Genomic DNA, 22,501 nt, shown 5'->3' on the forward strand with positions numbered 1-22,501 from the left:
TACCATATTATTATTGTTATTAGATGCAGGAAATTTTCACTTAGATGTAATTATAAATAATCCTCTCTTCTTTGTTATTCATTCTTTCCTTTACCACCAAGTCTATCTGTGAATGTTTCCTTCTGCCTAAAGAAGAATATTTTTAAAATATTTTCTTTAGTATGAGCCTCCTGGTCAAATTTCTTCTGGGGTTTTTTTTTTTTTAAAAAAAAACCTGTGTATGACTTTATATCATATTTATTCTTATAGGATAAATTTGCTGGTTACAGAAAGATAGGCTGGCATTTTTTCCTTTTCCATTTGAAGATATGACTTCATTTTCCCTGGTGTCCATTGTTTCCATTGAGAAGACAGTTGTTAGTCTACTTGGTGCTACTTTCAAATTAATCTGTTTTTCCTCCCCCTCCAGATCCTTTTATAATTTTTCTCTTTGTTTTGATTTCACTGGCACTTATGATGTACCAAGATATAATTTTCTCTCTAATTATTCTTCTTGGAGTTTGTAGATCTTCTTGAATCTTTGGCTTGAGGTCTTTCAGCAGTTTTAGAGCTCTGTTAGCCACGATTGCTTTTCCTCCATTTTCTCTCTGCTTTTCTCCTTCGAGGGTTCCAATTTCAATTCTGACAATTCCAACATTGGATCTTGTCACTATATCTTCTGTCTTGTCACTATATCTTCACCTTGCTTTCTGAATTTTTTATTTTCTCTTCATGCTTCACTCTGGAAATTTTCTTCTGGTTTATCTTTCAGTTCAACAATTCTTTCTTCATCTGTGTCTAATCTGCTAGTGTTGTACATGGGAAAATTATAGATGTAATTCAAAATCTATGATGATGTTTTCTTTCTTCAGAGAGAATTTATGCTTGCCTCTATCAGGCATCTAGAGGCATTAGCAATCCAGAACAAGCTTCATTTGCTTTCTGGGATTTGGGTAATGCTGAGTTCAGATTCATTCCTTGTGCATGCTTGAATCCTTGTAATTTATCTTTACATCTTGGACAGAGCTCTTTGGAATCCCTATTTGATGGTGTCTATCTCGTTTTTGCTCCCTTTGTTCCATGAGTCTGTCAGATGTTCTACTTAGCTTCTCATCTTTCTGTTATAGAAACTACAGCTATCTGAAACATGGAGCTCACCTCTCCCAGTTTACTTTTTCTCCCAAACCTTAGCCCAGATTCTTACTGGCTTGTTATCACTCCAGTGCCTCTAAGGAGATGTATTTAAGTTTTGTCCATTTTTCCCAGTTGTTTCCAATAGAAGGGTTACCTATTCCACAATACTCAAACACCATAGCTTATTTTTCACTCCTCTTTATTTTTTCAGAAAAATTTACAGTTGTTTCAATATTTAATTCTTATTTAGCTTGGACTATTAATTACATGAGAGTAAAAAAGAAAATTTGGGATACATTTTTTATAATCACAGTTCAGTAAATATAAATCATTTAATTCTGTATTTTTCTGACAACATTATAGAGAGGAAACACTTATCCATAATAGTGTACTACTGAGGAAAGTGCTGTAAAGCTCAAAGTCAGGAGATCTGGGTCCTTGGTTGCAGCAATACAAAGCTGTGAAAATGTGAGCAAAGCACTTCAATGGCAGATAGTAAGAGGATTAGGTTAAAAGAAATACTGTGTTAAATTTATTTCAACAAGCATATCCAGCTAACAATCAAAGAGCCCTTTAAATATCACTCTGGACACGGGATCACTTCATTGGGACTTCAGCTTTTGTACTCGTCTTGAATGTACTTCTGCTGACCCACAAACTTTGGTATATATGGTTTTTGCCAAATCTGAAATTTACTCCTAACTTTTTCATTTTCTTTGAGCCAAAAGACTGAGATTTTTGGTAAATTCATGGAGAACAAGTTACTTAATATGCCTCTTTAATTATGTGATGTTTTTATTTCTCTCCTTTTTTTCCGGGGTACATTTGGACTGATACATTCTGACTTCATTTCAAAATACTTCTGCCAAGATTAGAAGAAAGAAAAAGAAAAGAATCTAAAAATAAATGATGATGATACATTTCTGTTAAGATACCTGAATTTTCTATTCTTCAAAAATCAACTTTCAAAATACTATTTTGCTTTTCAATTATGATTATGAAACAAATTACAAAATTTTTAAAAGTCTGCATGTCACACCCTTAATACATTCACTTAATTTTCTCTAGAGTCCATTCGTGAACTCTGTGCTTTAGTTTTTTCCTAAAGTAAAGCCCTGTGATCAAATTATTACTCATTGGGTCTCTAAATAACATCTACTATTGGTCTAGAGCCAATATTATATGAAAGGTTAGAAGAAGGAATTATCATCTATATCTCATTGTCTTTTAAATTCCAGAGACAAATTCCCATTCTTTTTTCCCCATCGACTGTTTTTAGAAGGATACTTAGAGACAAGTCACCTGTGCTTACTAGCCAAATACTACTAATCTCTCAGTGCAAAATGGCAGAACTAGAGCAAACTTATTCTCTCAGTGCCAAAGGAGGGCTTAACTATCTCATCTTATTGCTATGAAATCATTTCCCTTTAAGGGCTCCTGACCTATGAAAAATGTCTCACTACAGAAGCCAGATTTCCTCAGAAATTCACCTCCTTTGCAAAACTAACTCTCGTCTATCTTCATCTTTTGGAATTGCTTTTAAGACTTCCACACAATTTTTAAAATATGCTCAGTGGTAAAAATGCTTAGATTATAGAATCTTGAGCACAGAAGTCACCACAGAGGAGAGAAAGGAAAGGAAGAAGGAACTTGCTTTTATTGAATGTGTATTTGCAGCCAGGTAGTATGTTTGGTACTTGATATAAATGAATTAAGCCATTTAATTTCCAGTAAAGTACACATAGTAGGTATTCTTTTTCTTATGACAGAGTTATTAAAATGTAATTTACATACCATAAAATTTAAGCATTTAAAGTATATAATTCAATTGTTTTTAGTGTATTTACAGAGTTTTATAATCATGACCACAATCAATTTCCAAATATTTTAATCACCCCAGAAACCCTGTACTCATTAGCAGTCACTCCCCATTTCCCCCAATCTGCCAACCCTAACCCTGGGTAACCACTAATCTAATTTCTGTTTCTATGGTTTTACCTATCCTGTACATTTCATGTGAATGTAATCATACACTATATGGTCCTATATGTCTGGCTTCTTTCACTCAGCATGATGTTTTCAAGGTTCATCCTTGTTGTGGCATTTATCGATACTTCATTCCTTTTTATTGCTGAATATTATTCCATTGTATGACTATATCATTTTTTGTTTAACCATACATAAAGTTGATGAATGTTGGGCTGTTTCCACCTTTTGATCATCAGGAATAAAGCTGCTATGAACATTCATGCACACGTTTTTCTGTGGACATAAGTTGTCATTTGCATTACATATGTACTTAGGATTGCAACTGCTGGGTCATATGATAACTATGTTTAAGCTTTTGAGGAACTGCCAAACTGTTTTTTAAAGCGGCTGTACCATTTAAGTTCTATAAGCAATCATGAGGGTTCTAATTTATCCACATCCTTACCAACATGTGTTATTGTCTCTCTTTTTTATTGTAGTCATCCTAATAGTATGAAATGGCATCTCATTGTGTTTTTGACTTGCATTCCCTTAATGAGTAAGATGCTGAGCATCTTTTATGTACTTACTAGACACTGTAAATTTCTTCTTTGGAGAAATATCTATTCAAGTCCTTTGCCCATTTTTAAATTGGGCTGTTTGTATTTTTTGTAAACCTTCTTTATATATTCTAGATATAAGTTCATCAGATACATGATTTGCAAATATTTTCTCCCTTTCTGTGGACTGTATTTTCATTTTCTTGATGGTTTCCTTTGGAGAATAATAGTTTATAATCAATGGAGTATGATTTATATTTTTTCTTTTTTCACTTGTGATATTCTTGCCCTAATTTTACACACAAGGAAACTAAGGGTCTGAGAGGGTAGCCAGCTTCCTAAAGGAATATCCCAAATAAACCCTGAGCCTGAAACTGGATCACTCAGATGCCCCTGCTCTTTGCTTCAGAGTCATAGGATAGAACATTCTGGCTTTACTGTGGAGGATCAGAAAGAGAATCATTGCCTGGTTGAGACAGTCTTTGAAAAAGTTTTGTTTTTCCTCTTTCTCTCTTTCCTATTTCATATATCTCCTTTCCTTTATGGAATTTTTGAACATAATTAAGGTGACTAGCAATGCAGGTGAGAAAGTTAGGAACACCATTCTGAACTTTAGGTTGTATTATAAAGTAAAAAAGGTAGATATTAAATGAGACAGCGTCATAAAGACCCCAAGAACAGCACCAAGCTCACAAAGCTTCCTAGGCCATTGTGACAGAGCCCCCACGGTGGCCGCCGTGGAGAGGGACAGGTATATGTACATAGGCCAGCTCTGCTGCAGTTGCTAAAAAATCAGCTTGTTACTTTATAGATACATTTGAGTGGCTCTTATCACTCCGCAAAGGTGACATGATACTCTGCATCCACATTTTTATGAGTTCTTCAACAATATTAATGCCTTAGAAAGTGCTATTAATTGAGGCTGGATGAGAGATCCAGAGCCTTGTTTCTGGCCTCAACTTTTAGTGCATCTGGGGAGAAAGGGTTGAGATCAGCATCTTCGATAGATAGTTTTACCAAGGAAGCCCTGAACCAGAACAATGCACTTGTATTTAGGGACTGTACCTTTGTCTTTTTACTCAGCATCTACTTGTGGACCTGACCACATCTGCATTGGCACACAGACTTTAGGGCTTCTGTGCCTTTCTGTTGTAATTTGTAAGCTTCTATTGCTCTTTTGAAGGTTATGTCTTGGTGCAGCTGACTCACTACTTCTGAACTTTAAAGCCACTTATTATGATCATTTGAGGAGTTTCTCCATAGATATAGGATACATCAGGACATCTGTTGTACCAGTGTCAGGACTTTATCTAACAGAGCTACACAAAGACTCTATGTGTTCTTGAGGATGCACACCAAATGGCAAAAGTCTTTGCCTAGAAGAATGGGTCTTGACACCTCTGAAGATTCTTGTGTTTATTAACATTCTGAGGTCTCTGTCTCATGGTATCTTGAAAGGCTTTTCTTCATTTGGCCCTGGTGGATCTTTTACCTTGAAGGCTATTCTGCTTCTCTGCCCGTAAAGACTCTTATTCAACCAGTAGTATCTCAGTTTAGATACCGTGAAACCTTTCTTAAACGTGTGCCTAAGAATATCCAGGGTAGCCCTTACCTGCGGTTTACAGAGGCCAGTTCTGTATGAGTCTCTCTGACAGATTAGGAGCTAGTTGAGAGCATAGACTATCCTCTTATTCATCTTTGTTTTTCCTCCACTAACATTCCCACCTGTGGGATTAGGAGATTGGGATTGGGGGGGCAGCACATGGTGAATGCCTAAAAATTTTGTTGATTTGAAGGTATATTTCACATTTAAGAAATAGAATGTATTTACTAAAAGAATACATAAGAAAATAGTATATTTTCTTAATTCTATGTTCTGTGTTAATGAGTACCTTGGTGAATACATAGTTTTGAAATCTGAGTAATATTCCCTTTCTCAGGGTCACTAATGACCTTCCAAGTGTTTCACTATGCAATTGTATCATTGGTCCCCATGTTGCCTGGGGCAAGTATTCTCAAAAGAGTATCAGTTGTACTTCATTGCATAAGTATCAATATTTGCCTTGTAGGGAACAGTTTCCCTAAAGAAGATGCATTTTGGAAAAAGTTAAGAAAGTTGACTCAGAAAATGGAAAGTTGGGGAATATGGTAGATTGCATTATCATTCAAAAAATATTTGTTGCACTTCCCTGGGAGAGGACTGAACTGTCTTACACATAAAGATTGACAGTGAGACTTGCTCTGGACAATGAAATGTGACGGGAAGTATGTGTGGCACCTCTTCCACAGTGTCCAGCTGTCTTCCAGATAGAGGAAGCTAAGTGACTATGGAGCACAAGAAAGAAAAAACAATCTTTGTTGTAAAGCTTCTGAGATTTGAGGGGTCTTTTGCTACTACAACATGAGCCAGTCTATCCTGATGGAATCAAACAATTCCAAGTAGAGTGGATATAGTGACAAATATTTGGAGCATAGAATAGCAAATGACAAGTAAAGGCATAAGATTGCCATGAAACTGCAAACTAAGATCTGATTTTGAAGTTACTTCAGTAAAAATGTTGAAGTTGTGGGCTTCCCTGGTGGTGCAGTGGTTAAGAATCTGCCTGCCAATGCAGGGGACACGGGTTCAAGCTCTGGTCCGGGAAGATCCCACATGCCAAGGAGCATCTAAGCCCGTGCGCCACAACTACTGAGCCTGTGCTCTAGGGCCCGTGTGCCACAACTACTGAGCCCATGTGCCACAGCTACTGAAGCCCGTGTGCCTGGATACCGTGCTTCACAGCAAGAGAAGCCACCGCAATGAGAAGCCCGCACACTGCAGCAAAGAGTAGCCCCCACTCACCGCAACTAGAGAAAGCCCGTGCACAGTAGCAAAGACCCAACGCAGCCAAAATAAATAGATAAATAAATAAAATAAATTTATTAAAAAAATGTTGAAGTTGCTATGGGATTTCAAACTAATATTTAATAGAGTTACTGACTATTTTGAGTATTAAACTTGCTAAAGAGTCACATAAATAAACCAAATATGCCTGCTTTCTTTCTCTCAGTACACAGATGCATTTATTAATAGACAGAGATGGTTTAGACGTTTAGCTAGGCATGACAGTATATGAAAAATACAGTACCTCACAAACTCTGCCTAGGGGTATGTACAGCTTACTAAGGAAGATCTTACCTTGGTAAATATTAATAATTATAACTTTAAAGAGGAAAGAAAATAAGAGGATAATTACTTACACTTGGAGGGAAGAAAAAGAAAGGATTTATGGAAGATGTGGCATTTGACCAAGGCCTTGAAGTATGGTTAAAAGAAGACATTTCTTAAGGGGAGAACAGTGGGTGTGAATCAGCAGAGGCAAGAAATATGAACAATTATTTTGAGGCAATGAGGATACTTCTTGGCTAGAAAATGTTATGCTTAATGCAGAGACATGGTGGAAAATAAAACTAATGTTAAATTGGGAAAACATTTTGGAGAAGCTAAAATTCCCGGATGACTATTTTAACCTTTATGTGAAGCCTTAGAAGTTGTTGAATACGGGATGACTGTGCTTGTGAAACATATGGGGCCGGGGACCCAGAGGTGTTAAAGCCCAGGCAGGGCTCTGACTTGGTTCATGGGCACATCATGTCTATGGACATGTCCATGTCCATGTCCATAGACATGGAATGTACTATAAAACAACAGAGTGTATCAAATCTATGTCAGCAGAAGCTTTATTTCATAGAGGTGTTGGAAAACTTGGTTAGTTGTTTGTGGAACAAAAACCAACAACATGCATGTTCACTTCATATCAAATTGCCAACCCTCAAAATAAGTTTGTGGTTAGCTCTCTATTGTGAACTTATCTAAACCTAAAAACAGGTTTTAAAAATCACAGGGAAAAAAATAAAATGGATAGACTCAACTACATAAAAAACTTGTTTTTATATGTCCCCCACTTTACCCAATTCAGGTTTTTAAACAAATAACTGGGAAAATGCTTGCAGAGGATACAAGCAAGTATTAGTATTAAAAGAACTTTAATGAATAGGTAAAAACAGTAAGAGGAACAAAAAACTGGGAAAAATGAATGAATAGTGTAATTAGATTATTTATAAAGTTAAAATCAGGGGAAAAACAAACATTTAGGAAGTGATCAATTAAAGAAAGTGATTGAAAGGACACATTTTCCCAAGGAAATTAACAAAAGTTATTTTTAAGAAATATTATGGGGCTTCCCTGGTGGCACAGTGGTTGAGAGTCCGCCTGCCGATGCAGGGGACATGGGTTCGTGCCCCGGCCCGGGAAGATCCCACATGCCGCGGAGCGGCTAGGCCTGTAAGCCATGGCCACTGAGCCTGCGTGTACGGAGCCTGTGTTCCGCAATGGGAAAGACCACAACAGTGAGAGGCCCACGTACCACAAAAAAAAAAAAAAAAAAGAAAAGAAAAGAAATATTATGCAATATTGTTATGTTTACAAAATGAGATAGGCACTTCTATAAAGTACTCATAGTGGCATGTATGCTTGTGTGGTTCTTTTGCAAAGTAATTTGGGAATATGTATCAAAAGCCTTCAGCCTTGGCTTAGCAATTCCTCTTTTGGCACATTCATCCTAAGGCAGTAAGTTTAAACATAATGAAAGGACTCTGCTCAAAGGTATCCCTAAGAATATTACTTACGTTTTGTAAAAATGGCAGTACCCTAAATTTATTGCATTCAGGAAAATGTATTTATAAACTATAGAATACATGTGTATGTATTTGATGGAAAATTAGGAGAACTTTAAAATTGTATTTATAAGTAATTTATAATAAGGATGAAAGTGTTTATGCTATGGTGACAATACAATATATGCATTTGATCAGAGTTATATAAAAGAAACTATACACACACAGGCACATAAAAGATTGGAGGAAATTTCCAGATTGTCAGCTTTTAAATGCTGGGTCCATTAGGCGATTTCTTTTCTCCTTTATATAATTTGGCTGAAAATGTGGTTGATGCTAAAGTAAGAGCCTAGAGGTTAAAGTCTTTCATCTACTACGTAGAACAGTCATACGAATGAATCAGACTGGAAAAGGTATAGAATATAGGGACAAAACCAGAAAGGGATGTGGAGTAAAGTCAGGAAAATGCATATACTTTGAGGCAGGAGGAGAACAGGAACCTGTCAGGCTTGGAGTAGGAGGAAGACAAGAAAAGTGAGGCCTCCTGAAGCTTTGGGTAGAAGAATTTCAGGAACAGAGCACCACCCATGAGTGAAGGCAGGAGGGGAGGAGGCAAGGAAGTTGATGATTAGAGAAGGTTGACTTTCCAGCGACCTCAATTGAGTCCAGAAAATTAAGAGCTGAGAAGTTTGAAACTGATAAAGTGGGCTGTTGAAATGGACAGGAGGAAATGGAAGCCACACTTGCCTTGCTCCAAGAAAAACAAACAGAAAAGGCAAATATATAGCTATAGGTGGCATAAGCAGTGGACTTTTTTCTCTGCACTGGCAGTGGTGGTGGGGTTCAAGGCTGTCTAAGTGGGATGTGCACATCAGGAGGTTAGCACTGGGATTCAAATACAGGAAAGCAGACTGGGTGCTTCTCCTCAGCTCTCCTTGATGCCTTTCCTGTGGTTGGAGCAGAGCATCTCAGAGTATACTCCTGCCCTCTGTGCCTCTCCAGCTCTCGGGTGGGGGTCCCTGAGCTATCCCAGGTGTTCCAGGGTCAGTGCCTCAAACATCTGTGCACTGTTGCTCTAGATGGACTGACAGGGGATGACTGATAAAAACCATTTTGCTCAGTAAAACCTTGAGCCAAATCTCCCCTATCTACAATGGAGAAGAAGGGGACCATTAGTTGAAAACTAAATGAGATATTTGGCACTATTCTGTGTTCTAAGCTAAAGCCTTCCCCCAAAGTTTTCTCAGGGACAGTTCTCAGCTGAGTATTTAACCTTAGAAGAGTATCCTCGTCATGACCTCATACATAGACTGAAAATCATTCCTCTCCCAAGTTCTTGATGGGTACCATTAGGCGCACGGAGGCAGATTACATGGTTGTGGACCACCCCTCCGTTCTGGACTTTTCAAATGCATGCTGTTGACCCCTAGAAGTCAAAGCAAACTCTTTGCTGTGTCTGATCTCCAGTGTAACTCCTGTCTGTTTACTATAGGTGCCTACCCTCGGCTCTCACTGAGCTTTCGGTTGAAGAGAAACATTGGATACTTCATTCTCCAGACCTACATGCCCTCTATCCTAATTACAATTCTCTCATGGGTGTCCTTCTGGATCAATTATGATGCATCTGCGGCTAGAGTTGCCCTTGGTATGTGCTATTTTTAAATGATACCTAAAATGTAAAGTCACCATATCATTACAATATTAAGGGAGTTCAAAGACTGTAGTTCAACTACAATTTTTTGACATCATGACACCAGTCTTGCCCATATAGTCACTTTTTATCTTGAAACACTAATTTCATGCATGATTCTCTTGATGTGTTAATTTAATTATAAGGCTCAAATGTGAATTTTCATGCCTATGAAAGGGAAAATATGCTTGCCGAATATTTGCATAATAAAACTATTTTTGACACTAATTTTAAAGCAAGGATTAACATCTCCTGTTCAAAATTATTCTATGGCCCAGAAAGAAGACTTGATTAATTATGTGCATTCTTTTTTAAGTTAGAAAAACAGTCAAATGTTATACCATATAATTGGAATTACACAAATTAATGAGCATTAAAATGTGATATTAAATTCTGAGTGGTTCCCAAGAACTCTAGTGATCTCTTCTGGCCATTGGTCACTTGACAAATGGATTATTAGCTGATGTACAATATACATTTTATGTTCCAGTATGATTTCTAATATTTTTTAATTAAGGGAAGGCTTATATTTTCAGAAAAATTATTTTCTACTGAACTAATTATTATGAAACTGCATGGACAAAATAATTATTTAAATACATTTGAGGTAAGTACTGAGCTTTTAGAGCTGAAGAGCAATTGTCCAGTTTATCCCTTCTTTGGGTAGGGTTGAATTTAATTCCTGGGAGTGAAGTCATCAATAATACCTTTCAAAACTGATGGGAAAGAATTACAACACATCTGCTGGTAAGCCTGCAGAGAAGCATAAGAATTCAGGGATCTGGTTGTCCCTCTTTCTTACTTTTTCTATTTACCATCTCTTCCCAGGAATATAAGTTGCTTAGCATCATGCTTCCAGGAGAATGTGTGTACATGTGTGTAAGTGGACGTCTGGTTTAGACGCAAAGACAGGTGACTCTCACTGATTCAATATTAGATTTCTTTTCTCATGAAATAACATTTAACAGTGACTTATTTTTTTCTAATGAAATAACATTTAACAGTGACTTAAGAAACTTAGGTAGTTACCTCTAAAGTATTAGGTGAATGTAAAAACACTTTGAGCAGAATAAGGTATCAAAAAATCAGAAGTGCTGTTAATCTATTTCTGATGGGCTTGGTAAAGGAAAAATCTCTCAAAAAAACCTTCAGGATTTTTTACCACCTGCAGAGGTTACCCTGTAACATCAGTCCTTTCTGTAGGTTTTGCCTTTTTTGTTATGTTACTAGATTGCTCTTTGTTAAACTATTTTCTCTTCTCACCTGGAAAATTCACAGCTAAAATGAATTTGCTAGGGCAGATCCAAATTTTGTGGAGCTGCTAGCTTATACAACTTCAGGAGCTCTCTTTAAGGAAAAGAATATAAAATACATAAATACAGAATTTCCGGAACCCCTCCCGAGCCTGTAAGAGGCCTGTATTAGAGAAGATCAGAAGCTGAAGCTTCCTGAGCTTCCAGGGAATCTGCCTCAGAGACTCTGTTATTTTTGAGATAATTAGAGAAATATGAGTACCAAAGAACCAGAATTATCTGGCATCATCAGAAGAGAGGTGTACTGAAAATGCAAATTTCTCAATTTTCTGGATGATCCAAATTCTATAGCTCCTAAATTGTAAACATCGTCTTCCACAATATTAAATAGATAATCTATTTGGAGTGGATTAGAGTCAACATAGCCTCATTACAGCATATGAAAGTAGACTCCACTTTTTCTTGTCAACTCAGTATTGTAACTATAAACCTCAATCATGCTTCTGGGATGTTTTCATGTTCATGAAAACATGAACATGCTTCATGTTTTGCTGGGACAGAGGAGTGGTCTGTCCAGACTGGCTAAGGCGTTACCACTGGAGGTGTGCAGGTTCTGATGGATATCAGAAGTCTGGGAGGCAGAATTGAAGGCATTTGCCAGTGTTGGGGTGGACCTGAGGCCTGGACGTCGAGAAGGCAGCTGGGATCTCCAGGCTGCAGTGTCTGGCCAGATTGATGTCCAGCAGGTCCCGCTCTCAGCGTGGGACCCCAGTCCTCTCACTCCTTGTCTCCCAGCTTCTGCATAAGACATGGTCTCTGAGCCTGGGCCTGCAGGACTTGGGAAGTGACAGCACGGCAACTCCAATTGGTTAAGGAAAAGTGTATCATCGGGTAATGAACCCTAAATAACAGCAACAACAACAACAATCATTAAGGCTGAAACTTACCAAATACTCAGGTTCTAAGTTCTGTGCAAGGTCATTGGAAAGTGGTTACCTGATCCATGGTGCAGAAGATCCATAGCATGATAGGCAGGGTTATCGTTCCCATTTTACAGAGAAGGGAGTGAGGTGCAGAGAAGCTACATAACTGGTGCAAAGTCAGATAATATTAAGTGTCAGAAGAAAGATTTTAATCCAGTTTGTCTGACTTCAGGGCCCTTAACCACTACACGTGATTTCTACAGTGTCAATAGACAATACACAGAAGGGTTCTTTGGTCTATTACATTGTAAAAATGATGGATTTTTTTAAAAGCTCAGCAAGAATTATTATTAACCATTCTTTAAGGAATCTCTCAGAACCTTTAAGATGCTAATGTGCTCAGTGCCTCTTGGAGAGGATATAGCCATGGTTTGGGGGGCTTTGACTGGAGAACTCCCCCTCCCCCAGCTCACTTCATGTGTCTTGTCATGAACTACACCCTTTGAAATATTTAGAGTGCTGTTTGCCTTCATCCTGAATGATTGCACAGTGGTGAGTTCTCCCCACTTCTAAATGAGGTCTGAGAGGTGTGGGTCTGCACAGAAGGGTGCTCAGTGAAGACCTCCTTGGCATGTCCCTCCAGCTCAGGGCACTGTTAGACCTGGAATTGTCAGGGGTTGTCTCCTCTGAGAAGGGAAACGCTGGTTCTTCACCCAGTTGTGCTGCACAGATGCTCTGTGTGCTTCAGGATCTTATGCTTCTTCTGCCCAGGATCTGACCCCCACATCCGTTGAACTGTTAGTGTTAGAAGCCGCCAGACTACAAAGTTGGGAGTTGTAATTACATGGTCATCCTCAAAAATCCTGAAGTCCACTTATCAGTGAATAATAGTATTGGTCCTTCTGAAAGTGAAAATTTACACTAAAATAATTTAAGTCACATTATTTAGGTCACAAAGAAGAAAAATTAAATATCTTTTGATTAAATGATATAAATTATATTTTTATTTCACAACCTTCTTTATAAATGCAGTTTTTCAAGCATAATATTTCCTTAATATAAATGAGAAATAATTCGAGGCTAATAGTTAGCAAGACAACAGCTTGGTAAATGTATGAAGAACACAGAAGGCACCACTCAGTCTCCCATTCTGCCTTTGGATGGGGTCCCCTTTAGAGATTAGAAGTTCAAAGAGAGGCTGCCGGATCTGGGTCTCCTGCCAAGAAACTGGAGGCTACCAGAAAATGTATTTTTCTGTGATGCTGATAATGATAACATCTGTTGTTGGCGAGTGTTAACAATGCCAGTTACTGTTATCCCATCACCGTGGTGTTTAGACTTCACAACACATTTAGACAACAGTTGTGGACCTATCAAGCTCATTCAGGTCCTGCTGCTGGTACGTGGTGGAGCAGGGCTTTTGGCCTGCGCCATGTGGTTCTACTATCCAGGCCGTGAACCACCGCATCCACCACTCTCCACGGTTATCTTGATAGGAAGGAAAATGATACAAAGAATTAGAGAATGCATGGCCTTTCAAGCTAAGAGGTCATGTGATCCCAAACTGGAAAGCCAGGGAACACTCACCACAAAACCTTACTCTTAAGGGACTCCTTGAGCTGGCACTGATGGGCCTGAAGCCAGCGTCCTTGCCCATTTTCCTTGCCTTTGCCAGGCTGAGTTCTCGTTGACATGTGCTGGCCGTCCCTGTTTTGTGTTACTTTAGCCCATTTTCTGGGGACATCTGCTGAGGCCTATGTTATACACATCCACTCAGAATAATCAACTGGAGTGCCAAAGCAACGACTAAAGCAGAGCACTTTCCAAAGTCCATTTGGAAAGAAAAAAATAAGTTGTGGCAACAACATTACAAAATTTTTGAATAATAGTGAGAACAGCTAATTTTGTAGCATCTGCATGGTGTTTTTGCACTTCCTTGTAAACTATAATTATCCCATTGCCATTTTCAAATCTTAAAAGTCCCCAGGTACACCTGAATTTTATGTTAAAGGCGAGTCTTAAAATATCCTGACATCTTTGACTTCCATATATTCATCGTCAGCTCTTGTTTGCAGTCAGACATGAAAATAGGTTCTCTGCTCCTCGCTTCCCTCATCTCCTGCTAACAGCAGCTCAGCATGTGTGGGATGGAAGCCTGGGCTCTCTTCCCTCTTCTCCAGGTAGACACTAGTGAGGGGAGCCCTACACTCTGGCACTCATCCAAGAATGGGATGGGAGTCCAGAGGGCATCAGACTAAAATGCTTAACAAACCCAGCCCCTTCCCCAGAGAGTTGAGTGGGGGTCCAGTGGGGTCAGAGAAGTGGTCTGGTGGGACCATGTGTCTGGGTGGTCAGCCTCTTGGGCTTGCACCGCCTGCTGGTCTAGGGGACATCATTGGTTTTCTGGGTTACTACGACTGAAGGACCATGACTGAAGCTCTCACCTTGCAAGTCTCCTTGAGAGAAGTCCTCATGTGGCAATGACCCTCTCCTTTGGGTCCTGGAAGACACATGAGTAATCACATTCCATGGTACCAGTCAAATGGGTAGAAAAGAGTTGGCTCTTTGGAGCTGCCTTACTTTTTTGAGACTTCTTAATATTTCAAAAGTACTGTCTCAAAGAGAGCAAGTCAGCTGCAGTAATGCCCGTGCCACTGAGAAGTGAGTGATGCAGTTCATTCCCACACATGTAGCTTCATTCAGCTCAGCAGCTCTGGTCATGTCATGAGCCAATGGGTCCCCTGCTCTCTGTGGCTTCAGATCATCCCATATGGAATCTTTATACACCAAGAACATGCCCACTGCTATGGGAGAATTACAAAATATGGTCCTTACATGTTTTTAGAGACTAAACTGAGCTCCCTTAGGGAAAAATGGTATTTTTCACCTGATACTATCTAAAGAATACAAAATAATGACATTTAACAAAAAAAAAAATACCAACAGAGATCTGGCCACTTGCCCCAGAGCATGGTAAGATCCTATACTTTGGGTAAAATCTTAGCCCTTGCCCACAGCCAACATGTGCTGCACAGCTTATTAGCCTCTTTCTTAGCTGGGGTGGGAAGTTGCTATGTGAGGTAATCTGTTCTCCGGAGCTACACTCGAACATTCCCTCTCTGAGCTAAGGACTGGTTCCCGTCCTTAGCAGCTTTAAGTCATTGCCTCATTCCCCTTGCTTTAAGGCCTTGTGGTAAGAATCATTTTCTTCACTAGTGGCCACACATGGCCTTCCTAGATTCCCCAGATTCATTTTCTTCCCAGAAGCTTCTCACCCAGACACTTAGTGTTTTATGATAAATTCCAGGTTTATTTTCATTTCTTACAGCTTTCATGCAGGGCAGCCTCTGCCTTGTCCCCAACCCCTCTCCATCCACCTCCGTCCACGGGCCAGGTGCAGTGGGAGGCGCCTCCCAGGTGGCGCAGGGTGGGAAGAGATGTTAACTCCCCAGCCTGAGGTGTGACCTGCCGCCCAAACTGTGTGTTCTATATTCTGTAGTGTTTCGATAACCCAACAATATTCAACCGTGATTTTCAACTACTTCACACTGTTTGAGAAAATAAAGCAGGAAAGTGAAAAGTGAGGAACTGAGCGGTGGACCTGCAGCCTCTCACGCTCCCATTTCTTTTACAGGGATCACCACCGTGCTGACCATGACGACCATCAACACACATCTTCGGGAGACGTTGCCCAAAATCCCCTATGTCAAAGCCATTGACATGTACCTCATGGGCTGCTTTGTCTTTGTGTTTCTGGCCCTTCTGGAGTATGCCTTTGTCAACTACATTTTCTTTGGAAGAGGCCCTCAAAGGCAGAAGAAGCTTGCGGAAAAGACCGCCAAGGCAAAGAATGACCGTTCAAAGGGTGACAGCAACCGGGTAGGCCTCTCGGCCTCGGCCGCCCCCACTCTGCCTTTCCCAGACCTGCAGACCCCACGGCATCATGGCCTTTGAGTAGGAGTGATGCAGGCTTGTTGATTGTAGCCTGAAAGGTGGCGTCTGCAAGTCACTGAATTTTATAGAAAAGCAAAATTGGTGCAGAAGTTGGAGAAGCCAAAAGCTTGCCAGTTTCCTGTGAAAAGAAAAGGAAAGATATAGGAATGAATGGATCTCTGGGGTGTGAGGCCCAAACTTGACAGTCAAAAGCATTTTCAACAATGTTGCAGTTTTCCTTCAGTGGTCAAATTACAAATGTGATAGCCAGCATGCTGTTGTTCTTTGCACGGTGTGGACAGCCCCCTCTCTCATCTGCCCTGGTTCAGGGTCCCTAGTGCAGGGCAGGAGCAGTGCACTGTCCCAGGGCTCTCGTGCATCTGCCCTGGCCCAGCCCTGCTGGCTGTGTTCTGCAAAATGCCAGGCAAGCAGCCCAGGACAGCAGCGGCCAATCAGGGAGCTGCTCTAGGACCCATGGGCTCTGAACCCAGAGAGAGGGCACCAATCAGGTCCCTCTCCAGCCCTCCTCATCTCACGCTTACATCCTTCCAATTACAAACTTTGCAGTTAGATGTCATTTCGGTTTATTTTTTTAATAAAAGGAATATGTTATTGCAATTATAAATACTATTTTAGTGAAAGCACATTGTCGTTTCTATAAAATTTTTATCTTTATCCTTTTACCTCTTGCATCCCTTCAAGTCCTCAAAAATATACCTCCACCCGTTTACATACTGGACTTGTTCCTATATTTCTTCACTTTTAAATTCTTCTTACTAAACATACTTATTTCTCAAGCTCGTGAGATTTCCTTGTTCTTTCTGGTGTTCTTGGTGCATTGCCGGCCCAAGCCTCTCCCAGGGGTGCAGAAGCTCCCTGGAGGAGTTCTGTGCCTGTGGCCCACCAGTGGCCCAGAATAGGTCCCTGGATGTTCATGAATGAATGAAGGTAAATGACTATAAATGGCTCCTATCCTTTCAGCAACACATAAATAGACTTGGTCAGAGAAACTAGGATCTGTGAATAAAATCAGGCTTCCACAGGCAACATGACCCTGAATTTCTTACTGGAAACTATACTTAGCACCATACTGGTATGTTTCTAAATTAGTCCACATCCTATTATGCATACACAGTATACTTTGGTAATACTGTTTCCAAGGAAACTAGAATTCATCACATCATTATTTTTTCCATTACACAGACACGCAGACACATACAATGCTGTTTTTCCAAATTCCCTCATAATTTAAACAGATTTAAATTTTATTTCCTTTCTTCTAAATGACACTCTTTAGAAAGGTTAAATTGTTTTGCTACAGAAATATCTTTTTGAGTGTGAAGCTTAAAATTTAAAACAAAAGGAAACAAAATCCCCCAAATCTCTAAATCCACAGACGAAATTAAGCAGAATGTAGAAATAATATATTATAAATCAGATGCAGAGGAAAATTCATGAGTCCATTTTTACTGTTTGCTTTTCTGAAAATTTGTATCTGTTTTCCCAGCAGTTTTCTTAAAGCCTTTGCATGTTCATATTTTTAAAAATCTGTAATTGTAGACATCAGCTCAGACATACAAATGCATGTATGCTAGTTTTAAATGCATATTTGATGCTCTTAAAGGTAAGCATTAAAAGCTGTTGCTGACTAGATGGCAAACAGGCACATGAAAAGATGCTCAACATCACTAATTATTAGAGAAACACAAATCAAAACTAAGAGTTATCACCTCATACTGGTCAGAATGGCCATCATCAAAAAATCTACAAACAACAAATGCTGGAGAAGGTGTGGAGAAAAGGGAACCCTGCTACACTGCTAGTGGGAATGTAAATTGGTACAGCCACTATGATGAACAGTATGGAGGTTCCTTAAGAAACCAAAAATAGAGTTACCATATGATTCTGCAATCCCACTCCTGGGCATATATTTGGAAAAGATGAAAACTCTAATTCGAAAAGATACATGCACCCAAGTGTTCATAGCAGCTATATTCACAATGGCCAAAACATGAAAACAACCCAAGTGCCTGTCGACAGATGAATGGATAAAGATGTGGTACATATATACAATGCAATATTACTCAGTCATAAAAAAGAATGAAATAATGCCATTTGCAGCAACATGGATGGACCCAAGAGTATCATAGTAAGTGAAGTAAATCAAACAGATAAAGTCAAATATCATATCATTTATATGTAGAATCTAAAAAAAAAAAAGATGATAAAATGATCACATTTCCAAAATAGAAATAGACTCACAAACATAGAAAAGAAACGTACAGATACCAAAGGGGAAAGTGGGGGGAGGGATAAATTGGGAATTTGGGATTAACAGATACACACTAATATATGTAAAATAAATAAACCACCAGGACCCTGTATAGCACAGGGAACTATATTCAATAGCTTGTAATAACATATAATGGAAAAGAGTGTATGTATATACATATATATGTGTATATATATATAAAACTGAATCACTTCGCTATCTAACTGAAACATTGTAAATCAACTGTACTTCAATTTTAAAATATTGTTGCTGACCACACCTAAGAATTTAGTGATAATTTTAAAGTAGAAATGCACCTCCCAAAAGTTCATATCACATGATCCGAATGAATTAAAGTAAAGAATAAAAAATTTAATGCAAAACAGAAATGGCACTATGCAGAGGCCAACAGTTTCAAGAGTTCTTTGTAATTACAATTATTCACTCATTCATTTTCAGTGATATCTCTTGGGATTGTTTATCAGTATGGCCAGCATGGCCTCAAGGAGCCCCTCTGTCATAGTTGGGAGCCAAGAGGCTCGGGGGCTGAAGCTTTTCTTGGACTGATGGACACTGGGTGACAACAAGGACTTGTACTGTCATTGTCTTTGCTTGTGTCCTGTAAGAGATCTCAGGGTGGTGTCCTCAGGGGCTCTGCAGGCCACCAACGTGACCATGACGCTATTGAACCTAATGTCGGACCATGAGTAGATTTTCCTTAAATTTAGTGATTCAACTCTATTTTAACTTAGTGGCAGTGTTCACATAGTCACTTAGTTTATTCTCAGATCAGTGGTGCAATGAAAATCCTGACCTTAATTTATTTGTGCTTAACCTCTGTTTGTTCCTGAGTTGTTTCTATACCCAAGAGTTAGTCTTTGGTTGTAATGCATGTATTATGGTTACAAGCCTTGTGATATTTTGCAAGTTGACCAAACGGTATTTGAATTTCATGAAGTGGCAGAAAGTCTTGCCAAGGAATCAGAGCTGCAGGCTTGACATCATTCCTCTTACTAAAGAGCAAGATTTCATTTCTCACATGATAAATAGTTCCTTATTTTCCTGAAACTAGAGTATTTTACTCATTTTGAAGATTGAAGGTTAGTAGAGAATGAGACGTCAACAGTGTGCCAATCTGGTGACAGATTCATGGAAAAAGTGAAAATCCCTCTAGGATACATTCCACATGAGATGTGTTTCATCTCTGAATGTTTCTGCCTGTCCAAGTTTTGAAGCGGGAAGAAAAACTACATTGAAATCAATGAATCTAATTATAGTAGATATGAGACAAACTCCTCAAAATAAGTAGCATTCATGAAATGCTTCAGAAATTACAAGTCATCACTGTCATTCTATACAGGACATTTTTACAATCCCATCTGTTTTAAGATTTAAATTCTAGATGATAGGAAAAGATTAGCATCTCTTCTGGAAATATTTGTTTAAAATGTTTGGTTTCTAAGATTTAAAAGATTTTAGTAACCCTTTAATTCTTGCAGAAAAAAATACCTTCTAGTAGTTTCAGTGTAAATTTTCTACACACTGGTTCACGTCTAAATGAAAACTATGCAAATGTAAAACTATGTCAAAAGCAGCCAAACTAATTTACTCTAAATTCTTATTAATTCCATGTATATGTTCAAGTTCCTTTTGACATGATTGTTCCATTGTAGCTGTTCACCCCACTCTGAAATGGAGCGATGCAACCATATTGGTTCTCAAACAGCTTTGAGGCAGCCACCGGTGTCAGAGCACCCTGGCACCCCAACTTTGTAAACATTGACAACATCAGGTTCAGCTTCCCTCAGGGTGGGTTTCCTTCACTGGAATCCAAGAGTGCAGACTTAGACCCACCCTCCGAAGTTCTTTTCCAAATGCACAAAACTGGCCACAAGTGATAAGGGAAGACAGGATACTGATTCTTACAGATTTGTCATTAAATCTTGAAAAATCAACTCAGCATCCAGTTGACCTTACTTCTTATGTTTTTTTCACTCTCCCTGTGGGCTTCCTGAAATCACCATACACCTTATTATCTCTTTGCCTTTGATTCCCTCTTCCCAGAATCCCTCTCTTTTTTGTCCACATCTCCCCTCCTTCAAGACCTAACCCAGATGCTCTTCTCTATGATGTTTTCCTGATTTTGTCTACCACTTGTTCCCATCCTGCCTCTGACAATCCCCACTCCAAGCAGGTGGACTTGTCCCTGTTCTTCTAACCTCCAGGGCACATGCTCTGTGCTTCGGAGATAGATAGCAGGTCACATTTCATGTGGCCACTGTGCCTTCTGTCCTAGACAGCATCCCATTCTTTGCATCTACCAAAAGGTGGACACTGGGGCTGGATGTGGTAAGTGCTCAGGGAATGTGTGTCCATGAATGAGTAGTGTTTGTCATCTGTTTGGTTCCACTGAAGCCACATGTTTTCTCACTCTTCTAGTGGGAAGGGGGGGAAGGTTCATAAATGTACCTTTTTTTTTTCTCTAATTAGAACTATATCTTTTTTAAAAAATTTTATTGACGTATAGTTGATTTACAATATCGTGTAAGTTTCAGGTATACTGTACAGTGATTCAGTTATACATGCAAATATGAATGTATACATACATAAGAATCTTTTCCAGATTCTTTTCCCTTATAGGTTATTACTTCACGCTACTATGTATAAAATACATAAACATACCTTTAAAGCCAGGTGAAATTCTGCGTCATTAGAACCATCAAAGTTCTACCTAATAAACGTATCACAGAATACTCCTTTCCTTCTTTAATAGTAGACATTCCTTTATTGGTATTTTGTTCTACAAAGTCATTCATCATAATCCCCTAGATTTTGATAAAAGGAGATTTGCATATTATGGCATTTTTGATAACTAGAAAAGAGATGGAATTGTTGGCATGTATTTTAAAATGTGCTTTAAGGGCAATAGGCAGTACCTTCTAAAATGCATTTGCTGATTATTTGAAGCTCTCACCTGTTCCACCCCTTGAGGGCAAGGACCTTCTCTTACTCCTCCGTGCATTTCAGTAAAGGCCAGCTAATCTGCCCATCACCCTCACCTCCTTGTTGCCTTAGGGCCAACTGCCCACAACTTCTGAAGCAGGTCCAGACCACCCCCTTCTTAGGGAAGGTGATGTCTTCCGGTGGCCCCAGCACACCCCCAGTTCCTAGGTGGTTTCTATGGAGGACATGCTACTGCCCAGTCCCTTGCTGGCCTTTCCTTTGCTGTCTCCTCCTGTTTCAGCCACACCTTCATTTACCTGTTGGGCTGCTCCTCCCACATGACTCAGCTCCAAACCACCGGATGGATGCCTCACTGATCCCCCAAACAGGAAAATAGACTTTTTGTTGTAAGGATTTTACTGCCAATCATTCCAGGGAGAGACGATGAAAAGAACAGATACAGAACACAAGTCCTTACAAAGGTCTACTATTCCTGGTACTTTTGAGATACAAGCCCCATTAGAATTTTAACCTCCATTTTAGAATAAAAAAATAATAAAACTTTAATTTTCTTCTGGCAGTGCTCTGCTCCTTCCCCAAGAATGGGTCTCCATGAAAAGCCTTCTCCCTAATACGAATGGTATTATCTTGGTCTATTCGTGTCTCCCGGCACCCCCAGGTGGGCTGTCTTCCATTCTCAGGAGACCGTAGACCACAGTCCATCCCACCTTGGCCCTTCTCATTCATCACGCAGGAACATTGAGCCCAACCCAGGCTAACGTGGGCCAGCTGCTTCACCCTGAGTCCACATTGCGAGTATTTCTTCAGGGAGCTCGGGAAGGGCCAGGAGGCTGGGTGGGAGTAGGGTGATGAGTAACTCTCTCTCCACTCCTTTCCCACCTTCTTAACTGCAGAGATGCAGAAATGACCAGGTGGTGGTGAAGCATTGCTGAGTGTCCTGCGTGGTCTAGAGGAAATGCTGGGATGGGTTTCAGTGGCTGGCGGGGAGCAGTTACCACCTCCTGGCATTTCGCTCCCAGACTGCCCTCAAGGAACAGAGACCAGTGCGGTGCACACCAACTAGGGTCTGTCTCTTCACTTTCTCCCTTCAAATGCATCATTTATTCTTTATTCTGCCACTTAAGTTGGGTTTCAGAAATGTGTCACTATTTCACTTAGAAATCACTTTT

General features: G+C 39.6%; 1 protein-coding gene across 1 annotated transcript in view; it reads left to right on the forward strand.

Moving 5' to 3' along the window:
• The window catches only part of GABRB3 (gamma-aminobutyric acid type A receptor subunit beta3), a 234,921-nt gene that overhangs the window by 205,972 nt on the left and 6,448 nt on the right, over window positions 1-22,501 (forward strand). Inside the window, exons 7-8 of the mRNA XM_030873089.2 lie at window positions 9,790-9,942; window positions 15,798-16,042. Coding sequence (XP_030728949.1) covers window positions 9,790-9,942; window positions 15,798-16,042 — 398 coding nt within the window. The remainder of the gene's footprint in view (window positions 1-9,789; window positions 9,943-15,797; window positions 16,043-22,501) is intronic.

This window comes from Globicephala melas, chromosome 2 (assembly GCF_963455315.2).
Source record: "Globicephala melas chromosome 2, mGloMel1.2, whole genome shotgun sequence".
Classification (NCBI taxonomy): Eukaryota; Metazoa; Chordata; class Mammalia; order Artiodactyla; family Delphinidae; genus Globicephala; species Globicephala melas.